Below are 26,148 nucleotides of genomic sequence, written 5' to 3'. Positions count from 1 at the left end.
AACAATGAAAAATCAGAAAGAGAAAGTAAGGAATCAATCCCATTCACCATTGCAACAAAAGAATCAATTATCTAGGAATAAACTTGCCTGAGACAAAAGAACTGTACACAGAAAATTATAAGACACTAATGAAAGAAATCAAAGACAACACAAACAGATGGAGAGATATTCCATGTTCTTGGGTAGGAAGAGTCAATATTGTGAAAATGACTATACTACCAAATGCAATCTACAGATTCAATGCAATCTCTATCCAATTACCAATAGCATTTTTCCCAGAACTAGAACATAAAATTTCACAATTCATATGGAAACACAAAAGACCCTAAATAGCCAAAGCAGTCTTGAAAAAGAAGAATGGAGCTGGAGGAATCAACCTTCCTGACTTTAAATTATACTACAAAGCTACAGACATTAAGACAGTATGGTACTGGCACAAAAACAGAAATACAGACCAATGGAACAAGACAGAAAACCCAGAAATAAACTCATGCATTCTGGGTACATTATTTTTGACAAAGGAGGCAAGAGTATACAATGGGGCAAAGACAGCCTCTTCAATAAATGGTGCTGGGAAAACTGGTCAGCTACATGTAAAAGAATGAAATTAGAACACTTCCTAACACCATACACAAAGATTAACTCAAAATGGATTAAAGACCTAAACCTAAGACCAGAAATATAAAACTCTTAGAGGAAAACATAGGCAGAACCCTCGATGACATAAATCAAAGCTAGATCCTCTATAACCCATGTCCTAGGGTAACAGAAAGAAAGACAAAAGTAAACAAGTGGGACCTGATTAAACTTAATAGCTTTTGCACAGCAAAGGAAACTATAAGCAAGATGAAAAGACAACCCTAAGAATGGGAGAAAGTAATAGCAAATGAAACAACTGACGATGGATTAATTTCCAAAATATAAAAACATCTCAAATAACTCAATGCCAGAAAAACAAACAACCCAATCAAAAAGTGGGAAAAGACTTAAACAGGCATTTCTCCAAAGAAGACAAACAGATGGCTAACAAACACATGAAAAGATGCTCAACATCACTCATTACTGGAGAAATGGAAAATAAAACCATAATGAGATATCACCTCACACCAGTCAGAATGACCATCATCAAAAAGTTTACAAACAATAAATACTGGAGAGGGTGTGGAGAAAAGGGAACGCTCTTGCACTGTTGGTGGGAATGTAAATTGTTACAGCCACTATGGAAGATGGCATGGAGATTCCTTAAAAAACTAGGAATAAAACCACCATATGACCCAGCAATCTCACTCCTAGGCATATACCTGAGGAAACCAAAATTGAAAAAGACACATGCATATCATTGTTCACTGCAGCACTATTTACAATAGCTAGGACATGGAAGCAACCTAGATGTCCATTGACAGATGAATGGATAAAGAAGTTGTGGTATATATACACAATGGAGTATTTACTCAGCCATGAAAAGGAATGCATTTGAGTCAGTTCTGATGAGGTGGATGAACCTAGAACCTATTATAGAGAGTGAAGTGAGTCTGAAAGAGAAAGATAAATATTGTATTCTAATGCATATAAACAGAATCTAGAAAAATGGTACTGAAGATTTATTGGGCAGCAATGGAGAAAACAGACATAGAGAATAGACTTATGAATATGGGGAGAAAGGAGGAGAGGGTGAGATGTATGGAATGAGTAACATGGAAACTTACATTACCATATGTAAAACAGATAGCCAATGGGAATTTGCTGTATGGCTCAGGAAACTCAAACAGGGGCTCTGTATCAATCTAGAGGGGTGGGATGGGGCGGGAGATGGGAGGGAAGTTCAAAAAGGAGGGGATATTTGTATACCTATGGCTGATTCATGTAGAGGTTTGACAGAAAACAACAAAATTCTGTAAAGCAATTATCCTTCAATAAAAAAATAAATTTAAAAAAATCTCAAAAAAAAAAAAAAAACACTTTTGTACAGTAAAGGATACCATCAACAAAATGAAAAAACAACCCATTGAACAGGAGAAAATATTTACAAATCATGTACCTGATGAGGGGTTAATATCCATAATACATAAGGAACTCATACAACTCAGTAGCAAAAACAAAAACAAAAAACAACCTATGATTAAAAGAAACAATGGGTAAAGGACTTAAATAGACATTTTTTTCAAAGAAGACATACAGTTAGCCAAGCAGCACATGAGATGTTCAACATCTCTCATTATTAGGGGACTGCAAGACAAAAACCAAAATGAGGATCACTGCTCACCTGTCAGAATTGTTGTTATCCAAAAAAAAAGGTAACAAATAACAAATGCGGCAAGGATGTAAAGAAAAGGGAGTGCCACCACCCGCTCCGCTCTGCCCCATGTATTACTGGTGGGGATGTAAACTGGCACAGCCACCATGGAAAAGTGTGGAGATTCTTCATAAAATTAAAATAGCACAACCACATGATCAAGGAATCCTACTACTGGGCATACACACAAAAGAAAGGAAATCAGAGTCTCAAAGATCTGTCTGTACCTCCATGTTCACACAAGGATTATTTATAATACCCAAGACATGGAAACCACCCACGTGTCTATCAATGGATGAATGGATAAAAAAAAATGTGCCATGTCTGTGTGTGTTTATCTATATATAGTCCAGGGCGTGGAATAATGCAGGGACAGGGCATACCAGGAGGGTGCCCAGAGGCGTGCGAAACCCCTGGAGGCAGGTGCATATGGGGTCACAAAAGAGTCAGACACGATTTAGTGACTAAACAACAAATATACATACAATATATATACACAGTGGAATATTATTCCACAAGAAACCCTGCCATACACAACAACATGGATGAATCTAGAGAATACTGTGCTAAGTGAAATAAGTCAGAAAGAACTCCCCAAAACTACACAATGCCACTTATATGCGGAATCTAAAAAAGTTGTGAACACACAGAACCAGAGGGTAGAGCTGTGGCTGCCAGGGGTTGGAGGCAGGAAATGGAAAGACGCTGGTTTAAGAGTACAAACGTTCAGTTGTAAGACATAAACTCTGGGCTCTACTGTACAGCATGGTGACTACAGTTAATAATGCTGTACTGTATACTTGAACTTTGCTAAGAGAGTAGATCTTAAGTGTTCTTAGCATTCCCATGGGAAAAAAAATATGTGAGGTGATAGCTATTAAACCATCATGTTGCTATACACCTTAACTATAATTAACATTTACTTGTCAATTACACCTAAATAAAAAGAGAAAAAAACCTGTAACCTCCCACTACTGTACTTATCATGACCTGTCTTCTCCATGGTGTGCATCACCCTCTCACATTATATAATGTGAACATAAGTGTATTCTGTGTATGAAAACAGTCTGTCTCTGCCCGAATGGATGTAAGCACCCACAGAGCAGGGGCTTTCACCAATCGTATGCACTGAGTCCCAAGTACCTCTGGCACATGGTGGATTTTAAATATCTTTCTTATTAAAAAAACAATCAAACCAGTTTTCTAGATGTAGAGCATTAGTTCCTGAGAGAAACACAAGGATGGCCCGGGCTCAGGGAGCAGACAGAAGCCTGAGGGTCCCTGAGTCCAGGGTGTGGGACAATGCAGGGACAGAGCACACCAGAAGGGCACCCAGAGGTGCAAGAAACCCCTGGAGGCAGGCGCATGTTCCCTGCATCGCACAGGCACGAGGACTCCCTGAGGCCGAGGAAGAATCACATCAAAGGAAGGAAGGCGCTCACGCCTCCTGCTCTGCCCTCATGAACACCTCATGGACACTCCTGAAGTGTAGGCTGGCACAGTGACAGGACCACAAGTAGAGGGAAAAAAAAAAAGAGTAACTTCACAGTTGAGAAAGCTAATAATAAACCTACTTCAGCCAGCTGGTCACGGTCAACAACAGCAGCAATAAATCATGCTGGCAGCATGTACTCTTAATGTGATGGGATGAAAACGGCTCTTGACTTCTGTGGTATTCCTTCCCTCAAACCCACCATGATGAGAAAAACATCACACAAATTCCAGTATCATGCAAAATAACTGAGCAGTACTCCTCAAAATTATCAAGGTCATCAAAAACAAGTAACGTCTAAGAAGCTTGTTACAGGCAAGAGAGCCTAAGGAACACAAGTCACTACTTGTAACATGGTGTCCTGGGACAGAAAAATGTCAATAGGTGAAATGTACCAATCCTGGTTCAGAAACTGTGGCAAATGCATCATATGAATATAAGGCGTTAACAGGAGAAAATGAATGCTGGGTCTGCGGGAACTCTCTGTACTCCATCTGCTCAATTTTCCTGTAAGTTGAAAGCTATTCTCAAACAAATAGCAAGGTGAAAGACTCAAATCTAACCATATTAATTACCATAGTAAAGGTTAACATTCTAAATGCCTGAATTAAAGGCAGAGACTACAGGATCTGACGTATTATCCAAATACTGGTTCTTTGAGATGAATAAAATTGACAAACGTCTACCCAGACTGACTAGGGGGAGGCGGGGAGAGAAGACGGGAATTACTAACAACGGGAATGAGTGATATGACATGACAACGAATTTTATAGATACTAAAAGGATTAATAGAGTACTATGAGCAATTCTATGCAGTAACTTGGACAATTTAGATGAAATGGACAAAGTACGTAAGTAAAGACATAAGAGACCAAGGCTCTTTCAAGAAGAAATAAACCTGGGTAGCCCTATATAAAAAAACCAAACAAACTGTAGCTGACAACTTTCCCACAATCAATATTCTACACTCGGAGGGCTTCATTTTTCATTTAAGGAAGAAATAAACTCTTCCCAAAAATTCAGTAGGAGGGAAAACATCAAAATAAAACTACATACCAACATCCCTCATGAATGCAGGTGTACAAATTCTAAGCAGAATTATGGCCAATCCAATCCAATAACATATGAGAAATGTATTACATCCTGATGCGGTGAGGCGTACCCCAGGAATTTAAGGTTGGTTAAACATTTTTAAAAAATCAATATAATTCATCTTAACACACACACACAAAATACAATACAATAAAAAAAAAAAAAATACAATCACTGCTACAGATGAAGAAAAAGCATGACAAATTTCTCTTTAACTGTTCCTCCTTAAAACTCTGAGCAGATCGCAATAGAAAGGGATCTGGTCCGCCCAGCAAAGGCCACAAACACAAAACCAAGAGCACCACTGTACTTAATGGCAAAAGACGATGCCCACCCCGACCCCACATCAGTCAGATATTTGCTCTTACCACATCTGTTCACCTTTGTAATGAAAGTTCTATTCAGTGCAATGAGGCAAGATAAAGAATAAAAGGAACTAGATTGGATAGGAAATAAAACTGGGTTTATTCACAGATAACACCAATCCATGTAGAACATCCAATGGAATCTACAAAATAGCTTCTAAACCTAATACGTGAGCTTAATAAGCTTTCAGGGTATGATACCAATTTATAAAAGTTAATATATTTCTATCTATTAGTAACAAATAGTTGCAGATTGAATTTTTAAGAACCACTTATAGTAGTATTCTTGTGTGGAGAATCCCATGGACCAAGGAGCCTGGTAGGTTATAGTCCATGGGGTCACAAAGAATCAGACACGACTAAGTGACTAACACACACTTTTACAATAGCACAAAAAATATGAAATACTTAATGATAAATTAAACAGAAGATGCAAAAAGCCAGCAAGCTGAAAACTGAAAAATACAGTGAAAAACACAGTCAAGAGAGATTAAAGATCTGAACAAGCAGAGACATATAACACGTCATGATCAGCAAGCCAAGATGTCAATCTTCTCCAATTCATCTACAGAGTCAATGAAATTCCAATAAAAATCTCAGCACACAATACAGAAATTGACCAGGTCACCTGAATTTGCATGGAAATGGAAAGGACCTAGAACAGCCTAAATAAGTCTGAAAAAAAAACAAAATTGGGAGGCTAAATAATACTACCTGCTTTTAAAGGATTATTTACAGTAATTAAAACAGTGTGGTTTTGTTGTCCAAACAGACTGATGGAGAAAAGACAGTCCAGGGACAAACCCACATACTCAGAGACAAATGATTCTGAGAAAGGCACAAAGGCAGTGCAGTAGGGAAGGGCAGGAGAGTCTATCTGACAAATGCTACTGGAACAACTGCGTATCTATTAATACATGTGCTGGGGGGGAGGGGAAGAACTCTGCTTCACACCTCACACCACATACAAAAATTAATTAAAAATGGACCACAGACCTAAAAAATGTAAAACCATGTAACTGGGACTTTCCTGGTAATACAGTGGTTAAGAATCTGCCTGCCAACGCATGGGACACGGGTTTGATCTAGGTCTGGCAAGATCCCACATGCTGCAGAGCAACTAAGCCCTCAGGCGGTAACTACTGAGCCTGAAGTGCTACAGCTACTGAAGTCCATGCCCCTAGAGAAAAATCCACGCACTGCAACCAAGAGCAGCTCTGACCGAGCCTGAGTGCTGCAACTACTGAAGTCCACGCTCCTAGGAGAAAGTCCACGCCACAACCAAGAGCAGCTCCCACTCGCCCCAACTAGAGAAAGCCCGCACACAGCGATGAATAGCTGGTGCAGCCAAAAATAAATTTTAAATTAAAAAAAAAAATAAAACATTTGTGACCCTGGATTAAAAGATTTTGTAGGAACAACACTAAAAGCAAGGTCCATAACTCAACAATATAAAAGGTTTTAAACTTTTGCTTTTCAAAAGATACTATTAGGAGAACAAAAAGACAAGCTACAAACTGGAAGGATGTATTTGCAAGTTACATATTGATAAAGACTTCTGTCCAAGGAACTCTCAACTCAATAAATCAATCCAATTAAGAAAATGGGCAAAAGACTTGAACAGACCCTTCACTGAAGAAACATACACACTTGAAAAGATGTTTGACACCATTAGTCACTAAGGAAATGTGAAGTAAATCCACAGGAAGATTCTACTACCAAACTTGGAATGGTTAACATTAAAAAGACTGATGGTATCAAGTGCCAGCAATGGTGTGGAGCAGCAGGAGCTGTAACCACTCCAAGTGGGGATGCAAGGGGACAGTTATGGAACACAGCTCTGTCATTTCTTTCTTTCTTTTTTTTATTTATTTTTATTAGTTGAAGGTTAATTACTTTACAGCTCTATCATTTCTTAAAAAGATAAACCAATGCCGAGCGAATGACCCATCTACTCCATTCCTGGGTATTTATCCAAAAGGAATGAAAACATATGTACACACAAAGCCTTGTTTATAAATGTCTATTGTAGCCTTATTTGTAACAGCCCCAACTGAAAACAATCCATATATTCATCAACAGGTTAATAAAAAAACAAACTATAATAGATAATGGAATGGAACAGTACGGGGTCCAAAAAGTAAAGGCTCCAAAATGTTATCACTTGAATGAATCTCAAAACAAGTAAGTAAAAAAAGCCTCACAAAAAGAGCGCATACTGTAAAACTCTCTTTACATACAATTCCAGACTAAAGTGCAGTGACAGAAAGCAGATGAGTGGTTGGCTGGGGCAGGGTGTGGGCAGGGGGAAGGGCACAGGCAGTCTCCGTGGTAGCGGGCACGACCCTGACATGACGGGAGGTGGTTTCTCAGCTGTCTACCCAGCAAGTCCAACTGGAAGAATCAGCCAGCCAGTTCTAGAATGATCTGAATACTGCTTCAAGCTAAGGAAAATAAAGCTTACAGAAAGCAAGGATATTCCAAACATGATGTTTACGGTACACCGGTGGTACCTCATTAGTGCTCTACACCCCTGAAGGTGGCAGGTGTGAAATGGCCATCCAGGAGCTCGACTGCAGCACTGTGGGGCCAGAGAGGCCCCTGCAAGTCTGAAACCGTGAATGGAAAATGAGACCACTCTACACTGCAACACTTGTCTTCTTTAGCCACATCTGTCTATCTGCTCAGGAACAGACACGGAGTAGGTAGAGAATTACATTTAAACAAGTCAGAGGCATCTGCTAAGCAACTATGAAGGAAGTTAGATGCAAGGAAGTAGCTGAAATGATGGTCTATGTAATCCAGGCAGAGTGAGGAGGGCAGTGAGGAGCCAGGCACATGGTCACAAAGGTCAGCAGCAACTGTGCAGGCAAGGTCTTTCTGGGTTCCCTTCTAGGGGAAAATAAATATTTAACGTCAAACACTTACACAGTAATTAATTAAGAACCTTTCATATGTAACCCTACAGCTGGTGGTAAGAAAGGGAGGGCAGGCTTTCTCAGTCATGCAACCTTCTCTAGACAGTGACATGGGGGTCTGAACGTGGTCCTTGTGCAGCCGCTCTTGCACTCACACTTGCCCATCTGACCATCAATAACAAGCATGCAACCTATTCCTCAGGTCTGCTGGGGTCTTAAAACTGTCTGGTCTTTTAGATTAAGGCAGAAACAAAATCGGAGGTGAACAACTGCTGTCCCATTACTTACAGGAATTCCTATGCTGGCCCACACCCTGGACCCCAAAAGAGAACTCCCTTCTTTTTCTTCTGAAACGCTTTAAATACCCCTTTCACAAAGAACCACCTCCTCCTGAGTTTGACTCAATTTCAACATGAACATTTCCTGTCTGCACTTCTCCCAGTGCTTCACCTTCTCGTCAGTCTCGTCTTCTCCTACTCAAATCTGACCTGCCTTTCAGGAACTGTTTGGGTCTTACATTTCCCTGAGGCCTTCAGACCAGCACCCCTCACCTCGGTATCAGCACAAGAGTCAGTTTACAGAAGAATCAAAGGAACCTGAGAAAGGTACATTGTTTAGGGACAGGTTTAACAGGCAGAACTTCTAAAGCACATCAATGTCTAAATAGGGTGACAGTAGCCACTGATAGTACCTTTGCGCACAGAGGAGTGGACAGGAAACTGCCTGGGGCTCTGACGGTGAGCTGGGACCACCAGCTCACTCCAGCCCCTCGTGCTCTGGCCTACTCTCCACTAATGTGGAGAAGCCATTGCAGTGGGGGAAGAGGGTGGGGTGCACATATTTAGAGGGAATGGAACCGGCTTGAACCCAACCCTCAAGGCTTCTGCTTCAGCACTGATGACATAGGAGTATGCTTCAAATGAAAGGGAGAAAAAAACTAATGAAATAGAGACAAATAGCAGATTAAAAAAATCAAAGTATTGTTAATAAAAATGCTAACTGAAGCTGGGAAAGGAATACATGAACACAGTGAGAACTTTAACAAGAAACTAGGAAATAATTTTTAAAAAAGAACCAGTCAGAGCTGAAGAATACAATAACGGAAATGAAAAGCAGTGTAAGGACTGAAAGCAGATCAGGTAACACAGAAGAACTCACAAGTGATCGGGAAGACAGAATAACGGAAACCACCCAACAAGAATAGCAAAGAACCACTTCAGCTGTTTTTTAAAATGAGGATAGTTTAAGGGGCCTCTGGGACAACATCAAGTATACTAAAATCACATTACAGAGGTTCCAGAAAAAGGAGAGACAGAGAAGAGGGTAAAATATGCATCTGATGAAATTATGGCAGGAAACTTCCCAAAGCTGATGAAGGAAACAGATATCCAAGAACAGGAAGCATGGAGGGTCCCATTCCAAACAAGATGGAACTCAGAGACCCACACCAAGACATGTCATAATTAAAATGGCAAAAGTTACAGATAAAGAGGATTCTAAAGGAAGCAAGAGAAAAACAAAGGAGTTATAATCAAGGGAACCCCCATAAGGCCATCAACTGATTTTTCAGCAGAAACTCTGCAGGCCAGAAGGGAGTGGCAGGATACATATCAAGGGCTGAAAGGTAAAAACTTGCAACCTCCATTACTTTACCCAGCAAGACAATCATTTGGAATTGAAGAAAAGATTAAAGCGCTTCTCAGACATGAAGAAACTGAAAGAATTCATCAGTACCAAACCTGCGCTGAAGAAATGTTGAAGTGTCTTCTAGAAGTAGAAAAGAAGAACCTATAGGAAAGGGAAATCCCACTAGGAAAGGCAGACACATAGCAAGGACTGAAGAGTATTTATGTAAGTCAGTATACAGATTAAAATACAAACTGTAGAAGCAACTATAACTACAAGTCATATATAGATTAAAATATAAATCTGTAGAAGCAACTACAACTATATACAATTAAGGGAGAGATAAGAATATGCAAAATGACATAAAAAAACAAGATGTGGGGGAAGGAAGTAAAAACGTAGATCTTTTAGAATGTGTCTGAACTTACATGACTATCAGTTATTTCTATTAACAAGTAGATAAAGTTACAGGTCAACATATATGAGGAACACTGTAACCACAAATCTAAAAACCTACAATAGCTACACAGAAGCTAGAGAGAAAAGAACACAAGCATGCCACCAAAGAAATCATCAAACAACAAGGGAAGAAACAAAAAAGAGGAAGAAATGAACAAAGAACTAAAAGTGCAACATAAAGAAGCCCATACTCTATATGAAAATGAAATCATAAAACAGCTTTACCTGTCTCACTACTTTCAGGCGGTGACTCATACTCTGAGTGGTCCAGACCCAAAGTGCTCATGGCTGTCTGGTCTGACTCCTGTAGATCTGACAGCGCAACATTTTCATGACTTTTGTCACCATCACCGTTGGTGTCCAATCCTGTAATTAAGAATTTCACCCCAAGAAGAAGGGTTAGAAGAACAGCTTTTTCTTAAAACAAAGATTTACACCTGCAGTTACTGACCTTTTCAACTTAACTGTGAGGGACCTCAGGGTTCGTAAATACTGTCACCAACCATGACACAGATCTTAAATACTTTCCCAAAGGTGAACTCAAAGGAAACAAGGCTGCAGCCCAGAGCAGAGGCCCAGCCCCGCCCACTCACCGAGGTGGCCACGGCCAGGCGGCGCCTCCCAGACTGTGCTCACGCCGCCGTCTGCAGCTCCACGCGGTTCCAGCTGTAACAGTGGAGTGCCCCATACTTTTGCATTAGGGTTTAGCTCCGAAACCTTGGCTGTTGGTACCTAAGAAAAAACGTGATGTGTTTATTCGTATCCAAATTCCATTCACTGCAATTTTACTTACTAATTTAGAGTTAAAACACATCCATGCTAGAGAATTTACGTGAAAAAGGTTGAACTTATTTACACATACTTTTAGGGAGAAATCAGATGCAAAAGTGATCGAAGTTGATGCACTCAGAACTACACTCACCAGCAGATGTTCTTTTCTTACCAAGTGAACGGCTCTCAAGAAATGGGAATGAGAGTCTTGCCTTCATGGGGTATCTGATGAACTTTTTTCAACTGGGTGACTCAGTTATTTCTCTGGTCCAGACTACCCAACACAACTCACAGATTTGCAAATCTGAGAACTGATGGATAAAACTCTAAAATAAATCTTGAACACTGCTAAAGGCTAAAGGCTGCAGAAAATGAAAGAGTCATGGTGGAGAGGCGCCAGATGCGGACAGCCTGTGACTGTGCCCATTTCCAGTCACATGGCCCTCAGGCTGTTCCAAACACACTGGCCCTCGACTCTCTGGGCTCAGAGAGTGTCAGAACACTCCCAGATGTCTGCTCAGCTGGCTCACACCTTTGCGTCCCTTGGGGACTGCTGAGGTCTTTCCTGGCACACCTCACTAAACCCACCACCACCCTTGAATTTTCTCTCTCCTGCTTACAAACCCTGAAGAGTCCCCCAAATCTTATGTCCTGGGGCAGCCACCCCAATTTCTAAGCAAGCCTGGCCACGACCTGCATTCTCCAGGGACTGCATGTCACAACTCCACCAAGCAGGGCCAGGGCTGCAAAAGGGGAACAGGCCCTGTCCCAGGAGCCCAGGGAGCAGATCCACACTGAGAGCAGCCTCTTGGCACCACCCAGAGAGGCCGTCTCTAAGGCCAGTGCACCGTGATGAGCCAAGTAGGAAACAATGTATGGGTTAACAACCTTTTTAAAAAAAAAACACATAATAAATTCACTCTAGCTGGGGTGGTTAACACTTGCAGTGAAAAAACTATTTGTGAAACTAAGGTAGAGGGCTGATGTGGATAGTTATAGAGTATCCTCTGTCCACACCTCGAGGCATGGACAATAAACATCACGCCCAGAACCAGGCACCTACATGAGGGCTGATCTGGAGTCCTTCTAAATTTTAAGTACCAGACAGGGCAAAGAAGAGGGTACCCCTTCTCCTTCAAGAATGTTTCCCTCAAGAAGCACTGAGTTGTCAAGCTCCCTTCTTATGTGACATCTGAACTTCCAGCTTATTGCTGGACTCTGCTCCTGCACGTCCACCTGTGTCTTCAACACACACACTTCTGACGTCCTCAGTGAGTGCCGGGCACAGCATGAGGTGGTCTGAGAACAAGGCAGACAGGACTGCCTGCCGAGCACAGTAACAGACGACCCCCAACCTCATGGGCACCACTGCCCTCCTCAGCAGGTACACCTTTCCTCTCTTTTTTTTCAAATTCACGCCTTTATTCTTTCCTATACTAATACTCTCATAACCCACCTCTTCTGGTTACACCCAGTCTCGTTCTCCCAACGTGACATGCATCAAGTTTTCTACCCACGGAACAGACCCCTGACCTCATTGACACGCTATCCATTCTCTAAATTCCTAACTCCAACCTGCAATTTGCACAAGGTCTTCCTTGTTTTTAGCACCACCTGCAGTTGGCTATACTGCATCACCAACACACATTTTACAGCTCACACACACACACACACACACAGAGTCCTGGAAGCACAATGCCCACAAACAGCATCCTGAGAGCCACACAGGCCTCGGGCTCCTCCCCCTCTGCTCGCCCACAAGGCATGTCCTGTCCTCCCCATAGGCTCCCGGGTGTCCACCCTGGGCACACTCTAAGGCACACACACTCTGGGCACACTGACACCTGCAGTCCTGAACCCAGCAGGGAGTTGCCCAAGAAACATGTGGAAGGAACAAATGTTTCATGATGTAATAACATAAAATTCTACTTTCTACTATTTGACAATTTGTGCAAGGTTTTATGCCACAGCTGACTGGAACACTACCCATGCACAACTGACTACAGTAGGAAACACTCAAATCCAAATCAGGCATCAGGGGCATCACACAATCTCCAGCAGTCAGTCAGGATTCGAGGGATATTCTGAGGTATGACGGGGATGCAAGAACGGAGAGGTGACAGCCAGCTGGGTGCCAGGCGCACCCCACGCACATACCTGAGTTGAGTCATGACAGCCCCATGACACAAGTAAGGAAACCAAGGCAGAGGAAGGTTAACTAACTCACTCACAAAAATGATCCTAATTAGAAAACTGTGTTCTAATATCAAGAAAACATTTATCAAGAGCTCATTAACTTCTTGTAACTCACATGAGAAACAACTTGTACTAAACACATTTCTTCAAAATGCAGCTATTTTCCTGCAGTCACAGGGACCTCCAACTGATTATCAACAACTCAAGTTTCATCTGTGTGGCTTCCTAAGTCTTATTTTTCCCCTGAAAAATCATGGCCAAGCAATAGTTGGTAGAACTAGCAGTGAGCTGACCTTAATGGCCACATTCTGAAGCCATTCTACACAAATGACCCACGTTACTCTTTGAAGAGTGTAGTATCCCCAAATTTTGACACTCAAAGAAACACTACTCTCAGTGCTATGCTCCATTAACAAAAATAAATAACCTACCAACTCACAGACTTACATCTTTTGGCCAGGAAATAAAACCATCCCACTGACAAGTTAGTGATTGGGAACCAGAACACTGAGTATCAGAGGAGGGGGAGGCAGATGGAGAATGTAAGACAGGTGAGATATGGAAGGGAAAGAAGTGTCTGTTTTCTAAAGTTTAAGTGAGCCTGGACTAGTCCTGAATTGGTACTAAGTTTAGCAACTCAGAGCATTTCAAAGGCTTCACAATCATCATGACATCTATAACTCTGGCTTGTTACCTGTAAAACAGCATAATAGCGGCTACCTATAGCTTAATGAGATGTCTTCACAGGCACTTTGAGGACCAGAGTTTTGAACAAAAAGCAGTACCAGTAAGTGTAGTGTGTCAGGTGAGCACACTGCCAGGCACAAGGCGCAGTTGACAGCTAACTCAGCAGCGCACAGGCACCTCACCCTCCTGTGCAAGAGCAGGAGCTGTGTGTGCTCCACCTGAGGGACAGGTGTGGACAGCTGGGGCCAGCTGTGGGCTGCATCCACTGAGGGAAGCGGTTAAGTGGTGCTCGCCTCCAGAACTACTGCAGGAGTAAAACTGATTAACCAGAACATAACTGTTTTGAGAAAAACTTCCAAATCTGAGCATGGAATGGAAAGAAAGGAGGTTAGTGGATAAATTATAAAATTTAATTTCTACTTGCTTGTTTCCATATAATAGCCATAATATTTCAGCCACATCTATCTGTTCACTATTACTATTTCTCTTGCCTAATACAACAAAAATCACTAAAAATAAACTGATTGAATGAACGTGATTTTGCTACTACAAGTATACACGTCCAAAGGACTGCATCAAGAACAAGACCAACTTGCTATTTCTTGAATGTTTGCATTTATTACAGAAATTCTAGGAAGATGCTCAAACGACCCGCTCAGTGCAGGATCACATGCTGGTTTGGTTCTCCCAAACCAGTGGGGCCTGAGGGGTGAGGTTCCCAGAGCCCTGCAGGTGCTTCTGATGAGAAGAGAGAACCGACATCCTGGAGCCAGTTAAAAGCGCCAAGTGTACCTCCCTGGACGGCTGCCATGCAAAAGCAGTAGAAAGCAGAGATTTTAAACACCCAATGGGCCAAATGTTTGTTCCACTCCATAGGGAGCCAGTGGCGAGGACAGGATGGATGAAGACAGGGTCGGGTAGCCTCCACAAACAGCCATGCCTGATGACCTGTACCATAGGCATTAGTGCTCCAAGTCCACATGTAGATTCTAGCTTCAATATACTAAGAGGGAACCGAATTCACACTCTGCAGTTTGGAAATGCTTAAACTGATGCTATATTACTAATTTCGTTTTATAACAACATTGAAACAACTAACAATTATTTAGAATAAATCTTTGTTAATTTCAAGTTAAAAAGCAAAATGAAAGATTAGCACATCACATGAATAAAAACTGATACGTATACTTACTAAGTGTGCACCTGTCTCTTGCCATCCCCAAATGACTGTATCTTCTGCCACTGGTAGCTGAAAAGGAGGCTTTTCCATCCAAAACAAAGACATCTCCAGGTCCTGGGGCTTACAGTGCAGGTCCTCACTAAAGATCTGCTCATCTTCTAAGGTATCCTTCGTGACTGTATCAGTCCATGGACAGCCCGCTTGATATCTGCAACCATCTGCTGGTCCCTCAGAAAACATCTGACTTGCCAGCTCCGCCATCGGGTAGCAGGAAAGTGCACTCAGAAACTGGGGGTGCTGCTGCCCTGGGGGGCTCCGCAAATCCCCCTCAGACAGCTCTTCAGACACAAGCGACAGAGCAGGGTACTCACAATCTGGGACGGCCACCTCCCCGCAGTCACCTGGGACGACAGGAATCCCCTGCGGCCCATCCACTTGGGCAGGGTAAACACCAGTCACGCAGGAGCACCCTGCACGATAAACCCCTAACTCCACTCTTTCAGAGACCACCAAGCCCATGTCCCCTTGTAATGCAGGTCCCTGCACCGTAGGCCTGGCACCCCTCTGGCTGAAAGGGCATGCGTGTGCACTTGTTCCACACAGGCCTGCGTGGCTGGCAGTGCCAGAACCGCCACTGCCTTCCTGCAGAAGCAGCGCCTCCTCCTCTTCTCCACCCATCAGCTCTGGTTCTCTCAGCCCTGATGCTCGCCCACCAGAGGCCTCAGGAGCATCTCTGGCTGACTGGGAGAGAACCTGCTTCGGCAGAGGGCTGCCACCATTGTACATAGGGCTCACCTGCACGCCTTCCAAGTCCTGCACGCCTGGGGCCGAACTCTGGCTTACAGGTGGTGTAAGGCCGAGCTCCTCACGACTGCCGTCATTCACTAGGCAGGCCTCATCGTTCCTTTCTGGGTGAGCTGTCTCAAAGTCAGGATTCTTTGCTCCACCAGAACTGACACGAACAAGCACACCCTGACTGGGCACTGCTGTGCTTGTCTGTGCATTTGCTTCCCAGTCAAAGGCTGTTCGGGGGTCTACCTGGACCCTCTCTGTGGCAGCTGTCCTAGTGTCCCTGTGACTGGCTCTTGGGGGTTCCTGCTCAGCACTCTCTGGCCTGTGAAGGTCCTTCCCTGAACTCTTCACACACAACTCACCCTCTGTTTCACTCTCCTCTTCGGCGCAGGTGAAAACACCTGCAGAGCAAACGAGGTCACTTGTGGGCCACCTGGAGCTGAGGAGGGACCTGCTGTATGGAGGTGCTCCCTGCGAGTCTTGGGACATCCCTGGCCCAGCTGCTGCCCGCACTGCACACACCATGTTGCGGCCCTGGGCCCAGGCCTTGCTGGCCCTGGTGTTCACACTCAGGTCCACCTGGGCAGCAGCTCTCCACTCAGAAGCCCTCTTACCACAAGCCTCATCTTCCAAAATGCTAGTGTCACCCTCATCCTGGTAAGATGGACGATTCCGAGACAGCAAAGACAAGCCAGCCTTGTCTGCATGCGGGCCGCGTCCAGTTTCCACACTGTGGTCTCCCAGGCGCTGCTCCTCAAGCACCAAGGGCCCTGGGCTGTCACCTTTGTGAGGGGCTAAGTCTTGGAAACTCGCATGAGTGGGCAGACATCTAAAGGTCCCTGAAGTGATACATCTTCCTGAACTTAAACTGATTCTATCTCGACTTATGGAAAGGATTCTGCAGTTTGATCTGCTAACTTCTAAACTGGAACAATCGCTGTCTTTCAGTGGTTTTGCAGAGTTACTTGCTCCTTCCCTTCCAGAGTTTAAACTCTGATCTGCATGAGCTGTTAGGGTCCCACAATCACCATCTCTCTCAACATGTGAAGCGCCACTGATTACAGTACTCTGTGAATCAGTCACCAGTCCCCCAGGCTGTGAACTGCCAGGCGATCTCCCTTCAGGGATGGTGCGTGCACTCACTAGGCAGTCAGCGTCTGTGTGGATGTGTAAGGTGGGGAGTGTGCCCACATTACGGAATGTGCTCCTTTCTGTGTCAGCTTCAGGGAAGCTGGCGAAGGTCTGTGCCAGCAAGGCACCAACGTCTGTGGCACAGGGTGGGTCACTGTCACTCACCAGGGCAGAGCGAGGTTGAGCTTTCTCACTGAGAGCCCACTCTCTCCCCCTTGAGAGTGGCCTGCCCTGCAGGGGCAATTTTGTCCCAGGGGCCTTCGACCCCCCAGGCCCATGGCCAGTGCTGTCTGGAGGCTGGGCCCCTCTGTGGGCCCCCTCAGAGGTGACAGCTGGACAGCTCTGGGGAGCTGCAGCTGTCTCAGACGCACGAGCACACAGCTCATCTCCACCTTCTGGGCCGTGAGGATCAACAGCACAAATATTGTAAAACCTGCTCTCTTGGGAATTCCTACACAGTTTGCGGTCACCATAAACAAGACCTCCGCCTGCCCTCTCCTCACCACTCAGATCTGAGGAGTCAGCAGCACTACCAATATGAACAGTGACCAGCACCTTGTTCCCCACCTCTGAGCTTTCCCAGGTGGCTGGGCAGTGGCAGGGAGGGTAGTGGCCAAGGCCCTGGTCAGGGGGCGCCGGGGCTGGAGAGCAGGGCCCCTCACCAGCAGGGAGGCCCCCACACAGAGGGCCCCGGGCACCTTCACCACTGTGCCCCACAGCGGTGACGTCAGCGTTCCCGTCAGCCTCACCTACGTGTCCAGACCCAGTAAAGAGCCCGGACGTGGGAGAGGAGTCCAGCAGCCGCCCAGGCGCTGGGCCCTCTCTGTGTGCCAGCCTTGCCAAAACCCCAGCCCACACGCTGGCCCTGAGTCCACTGCCGGGAAGCTCCTCATCTCCAAAGGCACTGAATAATGAAGATAAAGTTTTACTTATCTTGCTCTCCGGTTCCTTCTCCTCCACTGATTTTTGTAACAGGCCAGTTTTTTCATTGTCATTGTCACTACTTAATTCTTTGCGGAAGCAACAACCCATGTTCAAAAGTTCAAAAACTCACATAACAATGCCTGTTGCTTTCTGAGCCTCCACAAGTGCATCTCCCACTAACTTTCTATGGTTTCTGACGAGAAGCCGACACCCAGATCCCAAAAATAACCCTCGCACAGCAGTCACATGTCCCTGCCACTCAAGTCTCAAATCCGAATCACAGCAGACCTGCCCAGTGGCCATCTCCTTGTGCCCGACAGTCCAAAGAGCACCCAGAGTCCAAACACACACATAACACAGGAGATCCTTCTGGTATTTTTCTTATTCTCATAAATCCAATAGGAAACTAACTAACATTATTATCCTAGCCAGAAGCAGTCACTACAGAGTTTGGCTTTTTCTACTCTGTTTCAGCATTCTCTGAATTGCATCTCACAGAATGGTGGCAACCAAAAGAGTTAACATATATATTCTCCCCAAAGGGAAACAACAGTAAAAATGTGTTCTTTAAAATTCTTAGGTTCTTATAGTTGCGGGTATTCAGTAATGATCATGCTAGGCACAAAACTGGAATAGTGTCCATTAAGAGATGTATATTGAAGGGTTCCTGGTGAATAGCATATGCTATCTGGGGTTTGCGTTAAAACACACCTGGCCTGAAAATAAAGTAGTAAATACATACAGACATAACACTTTCAAAAACCATGTGTGCAGAGGGGAGGAAAAAAAAAAGCAAAATACAAGGGTGGGAACTGTTCAAATCAAAATGGGCACACTGAGGTTTGTTTTATGACTGTATTTCTCCAGATGTTCAAAAGTTTTGGTAAAAAAAAAAAAAACAGAAAGAGCAAGAGAAAAAGAGAAAGAAAATCTACATCTGCAGCCCAGTCCAGGGACCCCTGAAGGCTCCCAAATGAAGCCCTTCTTCAAGCACGAGGAGTGCAGTTATCCTGCACCCCATGGTCCAGGGCCACCAGCACCACAATGGGTCTGAACTTACTTCAACATCCGTAAGCTTTGTTCTCTGTATAAGAGATTCTTTTTCTTACTATGATTCAAGTATGACGTTTTGAAAACAAAATAATTCTGTTAATTCTTTTGTGAGAGGGATTTTTCTATGTTAACCTACAAGTTATGGCTGGTGGACTTCTAACATTTTATAAAACACTGATAGTTTTTGATTAAAAAAAAAATTTTAGGAATTCTACTTAAACATGATGATAGCAATTCAATCTGACTGTTCTACACTCTCCTCCCCCTGATTTCCAAATCTCATCATGCTTTGTAAGGCCACCCCTCTCAACTGTGCAGAACAACTCTTTTATACCCACATGCTGCCCACTCTTCAAGCCTCTGGGAAAGCATCCTAGCAGTAAATGCACCACTGACTCTCTCAAATTAGGGGATCTGCAGGCTCTCTCAAAGATGCAAACACAAACGTAGGTTTAAGAGTGCATTGTTGCTAGGCAACAACACTTAAACTGACCTAGTAAAAGTCGCTCAGTGGTGTCCGACTCTGCAACTCCATGGACTGTAGCCTGCCAGGCTCCTCTGTCCATGCAAGAACAGTGGCTGTTCCCTTCTCCAGGGGATCTTCCCCATCTAGGAACCAAACTGGGGTCTCCTACACTGCAGGGGGATTCTTTACCAGCTGAGCTACCAGGTAAGCCCTAACCTTCAGAGAAAAGAATTGGATCTAGTACATCATAATTTCATTCATGCCCAGGGAAGGCTAGGTGACACCAAGGTGTACACAGAAATAAATCGATAAAAGCAGTAAGAAGTTGTTCACTTGGCATTCAGCAGTTCAGGTTGCAGAAAACTCAAAGAAATTCTTGGTAACGTACCATGAGCACTTGGTGAAGGAGCTTTCATTTTGGTGCCAGACTAAAAATGAATGCTACCAATTTGCATTATATAGGTTTCAGCAATCAAGTTTTATTTCTCTAAGAATTACATGCAATAAGAATTTATCAGTAGTTCTATGTTATTAAAAAGACAATTTAAATCAATGACAATCTTAAAAAAGTTCTCACTTAAAAGGTTATGAAAAATGTGGGGAAGGAGAGTAAGAAAATGTACATCTTTTAGAATGTGTTTGAGTTTACATGACGATCAGTATAAAGCAAGTAGATACAGTTATGGGTTAAATACTGGAAAACCGGGGTAACCACACATCAAAAAAATACAATGGATTCACAAAAACAAACAAACAAAAAAGGACTCAAGCATTATAATGAAGGAAAACCATTAACCACAAAAGGAAAAACAAAAAGAAACAAAGAAAAATACAAAATTAACTGCAAAACAAGGTTTAAGATGGCAATAAATACATACTAATCAATAATTACTTTAAATGTCAATGGACTAAATGCTCTAATCAAAAGAGTGTCAGACTGGATAATAAAACAAGAGCCTAAAAAAAATTTTTTTTTAATTTAAAAAAATTAAAAACAAAACAAAACAAAAGCCTACAGTATGCTACCTATAGGAAAGCACTTCAGGGCAAAAGACACATACAAACTGGAAATGAGACAGAAAGACATTTCATGCACATGGAAATGACAAAAAAGTAGGGTTGGCAATAGTCATATTAGACAAAACAGACTTTAAAACAAAAACCACAAAGAATGACAAAGCAGGACACACATAAAAGCATCAACACAAGAGGCAGACATAATATTCATTAACATATATGCACCCAATACAGGAACCACTTAATACATAAAACAAACACTACAGACATAAATGGAAAAAAATGGATGGGAATATAGTAACAGTAGACTTCTAACATTCCACTGACAGAAATGGATAGATCTTTCAGACAGAAAATAAGAAGGCAACAAAGATCCTGAATGACAAAACAGAACAATTAGATTTAATTGATATTTCCAGGATGTTACATCCAAAAAAAACCAGAATACACATTCTTTTTAAGAGTGCATAGAACACCCTCTAGGGCACAAAACAAGCCTCAGCAAACTGAATAGAACAGAAATTATTTCAAGCATCTTTCCTGACCACAAGAGCATAAAAGTAGAACATCAACCACAGAAAGAGAAAAGAGAAAACAACAACTGCATAGAGACTAAACAACATACTACTAAAAGACCACTGGGTCAACAATGAAATCAAAGAGGAAATTTTAGAATTACTTCGAAACAAATGACAATGAAGACACAACCATACAAAAACTTGGAGATGCAGCAAAAGCAGTTCTAAGAGGGAAGTTCATAGTGATACAAAACTTCCACAAAAAAAACAAGAAAAAAAATCTCAAATAAACAACCTAATCTATCACCTAAAGAATTAGAAAAGGAACAATAAACAGAACCAAAATTTGGAAGATAGGAAGAAATAATAAAGATCAGAGAGAACACAGAAAATTAAGAAAAAGATCATAAAATCAAGAGCTAGTTTTTTGAAAGGATAAACAAAAGTAACAAACCTCTGACCAGGCTGACCAAGAAGAAAAAAGAAATACAACTAAACAAAATAAGAAATGAAAGAGGAGAAGTAACAACCAACACCATGGAAATACAAAATACTGTTAAAGAAAATATTATGATGAATAGTTATATGTCAACAAAACAGACAACTTATAAGAAATGGACAAGTTTCTAGCCCACTGAAAATAAGTGAAGAATTAGATAATTTGAACAGACAGATCACTAGATGTGAAATACAATCTGCAATTTAAAAATAACAGTAAACTCCATGCAAACAGGAGTCCAGGCCTGGATGACTACTCTGGGGAACGCCACCTAACACCCAAGAAAGAGCTGACACCTATGCTAGAAAGAGCTGACACCTATGCTTCTCTAACTCTTCAAAAAAACTGAAAAGAAAAGGACATTCTCAGTCATCCTAGAAAGCCATCATCACCTCTGAAGGACATAAAACTTTTAAGACAGGCAAAAAATTACAGAAGGAAAAAAGTATAGTATGAGAGTTGATTTTATTTTAATTGGCAACTCGGTTACTTTTAAATTGAATTTTTTATTTTAGACAACTCAGCTACCTAATCCACATAAACAACAATAGCTTTAATATTCTTTTCTATATCATTAGGTGAAGTTATTAAGTGAAAGTCACTCAGCCGTGTCTGACTCTCTGTGACCCCATGGACTAATATAACACAGTCGATGGAATTCTCCAGGCCAGAATACTGGAGTGGGTAGTCTTTCCCTTCTCCAGGGTATCTTCTAAACCCAGGAATTGAACTGGAGTCTCCTGCATTGCAGGCAGATCCTTTACCAGCTCAGTCACAGGGAATACAATAAAAAACCTATTTGTGGATTCCAAATTTACATCTCAGGCCCTAACCTCTCTAATTAGGACCAACTGGCATCAGTGACGCACTTCACTGCTCACTTAAATTTTTAACAGGTGGATTTTCCCTCCACAAAGCTTTACTCCTCCAGTTTTTTCCATCTCAAAATAAAACCATCATCCACTAAATTGCTCAACTATCCCTGATCTATTTTTCCCTCACCCCAATCCCTACATCCAATCCATAAACTTGTGGCATTTATGGATTTCCAGAAAATTCAAAATCCATTCAAGTCTAAGCCACCATCATTTCTCACCTCACTTACTAGTTCTTTAACTTGGTTTCTTTGCTTCTGTTCTTGGTGGCAAAAATACACAGAAGAACCATACATAAAAGATCTTCATGTCCCAGATAACTACATACATACACCCACCTAAAGCCAGACATCCTGGAATGCGGAGTCAAATGGGCGTTAGCAAGCATCACTAATAACACAGCTAGTGGAGATGATGGAATTCCAGTTGAAACTATTTCAAATCCTAAAAGATGATGCTGTTAATGTGCTGAACTCACTATGCTAGCAAATTTAGAAAACTCAGCAGTGGCCACAGGACTGGAAAAGGTCAGTTTTCATTCCAATCCCATAGAAAGGTAATGCCAAACTACTAATGTTCAAACTACTGCACAACTGCACTCATTTCACATACTAGCAAAGTAATGCTCAAAATTCTCCAAGCCAGGCTTCAACACTACGTGAACCATGAATTTCCAAATGTTTAAGCTGGATTTAGAAAAGGCAGAGGAACCAGAGATCAAATTGCCAACATCCGCTGGATCATCGAAAAAGCAAGAGAGTTCCAGAAAAACATCTATTTCTGCTTTATTGACCATGCCAAAGCATTTGACTGTGTGGATCACAACAAACTGGAAAATTCTTCAAGAGATGGGAATACCAGACCACCTGAACTGCCTCCTGAGACAGCTCTATGCAGGTCAAGAAGCAAGTTAAAACTGGACATGGAACAACAGGCTGGTTCCAAATAGGGAAAGGAGTACGTCAAAGCTGTATACTGTCACCCTGCTTATTTAACATATGCAAAGTACATGTGAAATGCTGGGCTGGATGATGCACAAGCTGGAATCATGATTGCTGGGAGACATATCAATAACCTCAGATACGCAGATGACACCACCATTATGGCAGAAAGTGAAGAACTAAAGAGCCTCATAATGAAAGTGAAAGAGCAGAGTGAAAAAGCTGGCTTAAAGCTCAACATTCAGAAAACTAAGATCAAGGCATCTGGATCCATCACTTCATGGCAAATAGATGGGGAAATAATGGAAACAGTGACAGACTTTATTTTCTTGGGCTCCAAAATCACTGCAGATGGTGACTGCAGCCATGAAATTAAAAGACACTTGCTCCTTGGAAGAAAAGCTATGAACAACCTAGACAGCATATTAAAGAGCAGAGACATCACTTTGGCAACAAAAATCCGTCCAGTCAAAGCTATGGTTTTTCCCGTAGTCATGCACAGATGTGAGAGTTGGACTATAAAGAAAGCTGAGCACAGAATTGATGATTTTGAACTGTGGTGCTGGAGAAGACTCTTGAGAGTCCCTTGGACTGCAAGGAGATCCAACTGGTCAATCTTAAAGGAAATCAGTCCTGAATATACACTGCAAGGACTGATGTTGAAGCTGAAACTCCAATACTTTGGCCACCTGATGTGAAAACCTGACTGATTTGAAAAGACCCTGATGCTGGGAAAGACTGAAGGCAGGAGAAGGGAATGACAGAGGATGAGATGGTTGGATGGCATCACCAACTCGATGGACAAGAGTTTGAGCAAGCTCCGGGAGTTGCTGACAGACAGGGAAGCCTGGTGTGCTGCAGTCTACCGGATCAAAAAGAGTCGAGCACAACTGAGTGATTGAACTGAACTGATTCTTGGCTCACTACAATGTATTCTATTAATACAATGCCGTCAAAGTAATCTTTTTATAAGTCATGCTATTCCCCACCTAAAATCCTCTAGCTCTATCCCAAATTAATTTCAACCACTCAGAGACAACGCAAAGCTATTCCCAAAGGCTGACAAGAGATAGGCTTTGCTTCTGATATTACTTTCTACTTGTTTCTCTTTCTAAAGGAAATAACACATGCCAAAAAGGATGTATCTCTTCTTGAGTAGGCTCTGAAGCCAGGCTGCCCAGGTTCAAATCCTGGACAGATGAGCAATCTTAGGGAAACTGCTAAAGCCTCTTTGCTCTCAGTTTCCTCCAGTTAAGATCACTTTTTACACTCACTGATTGGCTAGACTTGCAAATAGTTACAACTCAATAAGGGTATTATATGGGGGAGGAGATTAGCAGGGAGCTGTATAACAAACAATTGGCAGCACCATGGCCTAAATGCAAATCTGCTTGTGAATTATTCAGACATTTACTTGGGTGTTACTAAGGCCATTCTCCTCTTACTTACACTGCATCCGACTCTAGGGGAAAGACTAAACCTTAAACAAGACTGAGTCCGCTAAGCACAGACACTCTGCAATTGCACAGCTGCAGACTATGAAGGGTCAGTACTCAGAGCCACCACACCAACTCAGCTGTCCATATATAGGTGTGCCATTATAATGCCGGTTAGAAAAATGTTCAAAGCAATGCCATTTATGATAGGAAAAAAAGAAACACGTTCAATGTACCCAAAAACTGAACAGCTAAAGAAATGATGGCAAATCAACATAAAGAAAATACCACAGGGCAAGTACAAGGGTATATACAGATGAAGTCTGCTATGGGGGGAAAGCTTGAGGTAAGATATGTGTATACATACTGTTTACAACTACATAAAAATGTATGTCCTCTTTAACAAGACTTCTACTTTCTACAGAATGCTAATCTGTTATAAAGTTTTAAAGAACACACATGTTGTGAGCCCAGATGGTCTCTTAATGATGATCCCTTCCAGTTCTAGTATTTAGTGATCCTATGAAAACCTAAAGTGTGCATATACTCTGAAAAACTGGTGAGTAGAATACACATACTTTACAATACCAGGTGTCAGAGATGTGGTCTGTGACACTAGGGGTATTGAGTAGCAGAGCTGGACCAAGAACCAGCCATGTAATACTCGATTAAAAAACATTAACTCTTTACAATGACAAAGAAATCATGTGCAGGCAGCACTAGTTGCAAATCATTTCTCCAAAAAAAATGAATATTGAATGCTGGCTCAAGTGTTAACACTTCTTTTCTAGGCAGGTCTTATATCTCAATTGTTTCCCACAACATAATTTTAAAAAACAAGCACACCCCAAACCAAAACCCACCCACAGAATCCAAATATCTAGTTTTATGCCCTAACATGGGTTTTAAAGACATGTGAATAGTATATCAGACCACGAATCAACCAAGAGGAGGTGGGAGATTTGATTTAAAACAGTTTTTAAATCTGTCAGTGATTTCTGTATAATGTTAACTCTTTCAAATTTGACTTTCAAATGACTTAAAGTATTATAAAATTCACTTAAAATCAGTGTAAAATACAATATGCAAAAACCTTATACACATAATAGAATAATGATAAAATATAGTAGTTTGGAGGACACCCTTCATTTTTTAAAATTCTGCCTTACTAAAAATATATCAACAATCCAATCCCCACCTTTAACTTCTACATGAGCTGCTTATAAGTTGGGGTGTAGATGCGGCTGCTATAAATTTTGTAATATTACTTAAAATTCACATTTACTTTAAAAAAGACTTAATTTAAAAATTCTGTAGGATTTATGAGATCACTTAGAAGACTGCCAACCTAAACGTGCCTGACTCCAAATGCATCTGATATATGAAAATGCAAACAGTGAAACCAGTGTTCTTAGTA

The 26,148-nt window shown here is 42.1% G+C and overlaps 1 protein-coding gene across 1 annotated transcript in view; it reads right to left on the bottom strand.

Annotated features, from left to right (window-relative positions):
- Window positions 1-26,148, bottom strand: part of LARP4B (La ribonucleoprotein 4B) — a 76,392-nt gene that overhangs the window by 25,879 nt on the left and 24,365 nt on the right. Inside the window, exons 4-5 of the mRNA XM_061126602.1 lie at window positions 10,839-10,977; window positions 10,471-10,611 (exon numbers count right to left, since the gene is read on the bottom strand). Of these exons, the coding sequence (XP_060982585.1) occupies window positions 10,471-10,611; window positions 10,839-10,977 (280 nt within the window). The remainder of the gene's footprint in view (window positions 1-10,470; window positions 10,612-10,838; window positions 10,978-26,148) is intronic.

The sequence above is a fragment of the Dama dama genome, chromosome 23 (assembly GCF_033118175.1).
Source record: "Dama dama isolate Ldn47 chromosome 23, ASM3311817v1, whole genome shotgun sequence".
NCBI classification, from domain to species: domain Eukaryota; kingdom Metazoa; phylum Chordata; class Mammalia; order Artiodactyla; family Cervidae; genus Dama; species Dama dama.
Note: the sequence above shows the minus strand (reverse complement) of the source record. Positions and strands in the feature narration are given on the sequence as shown.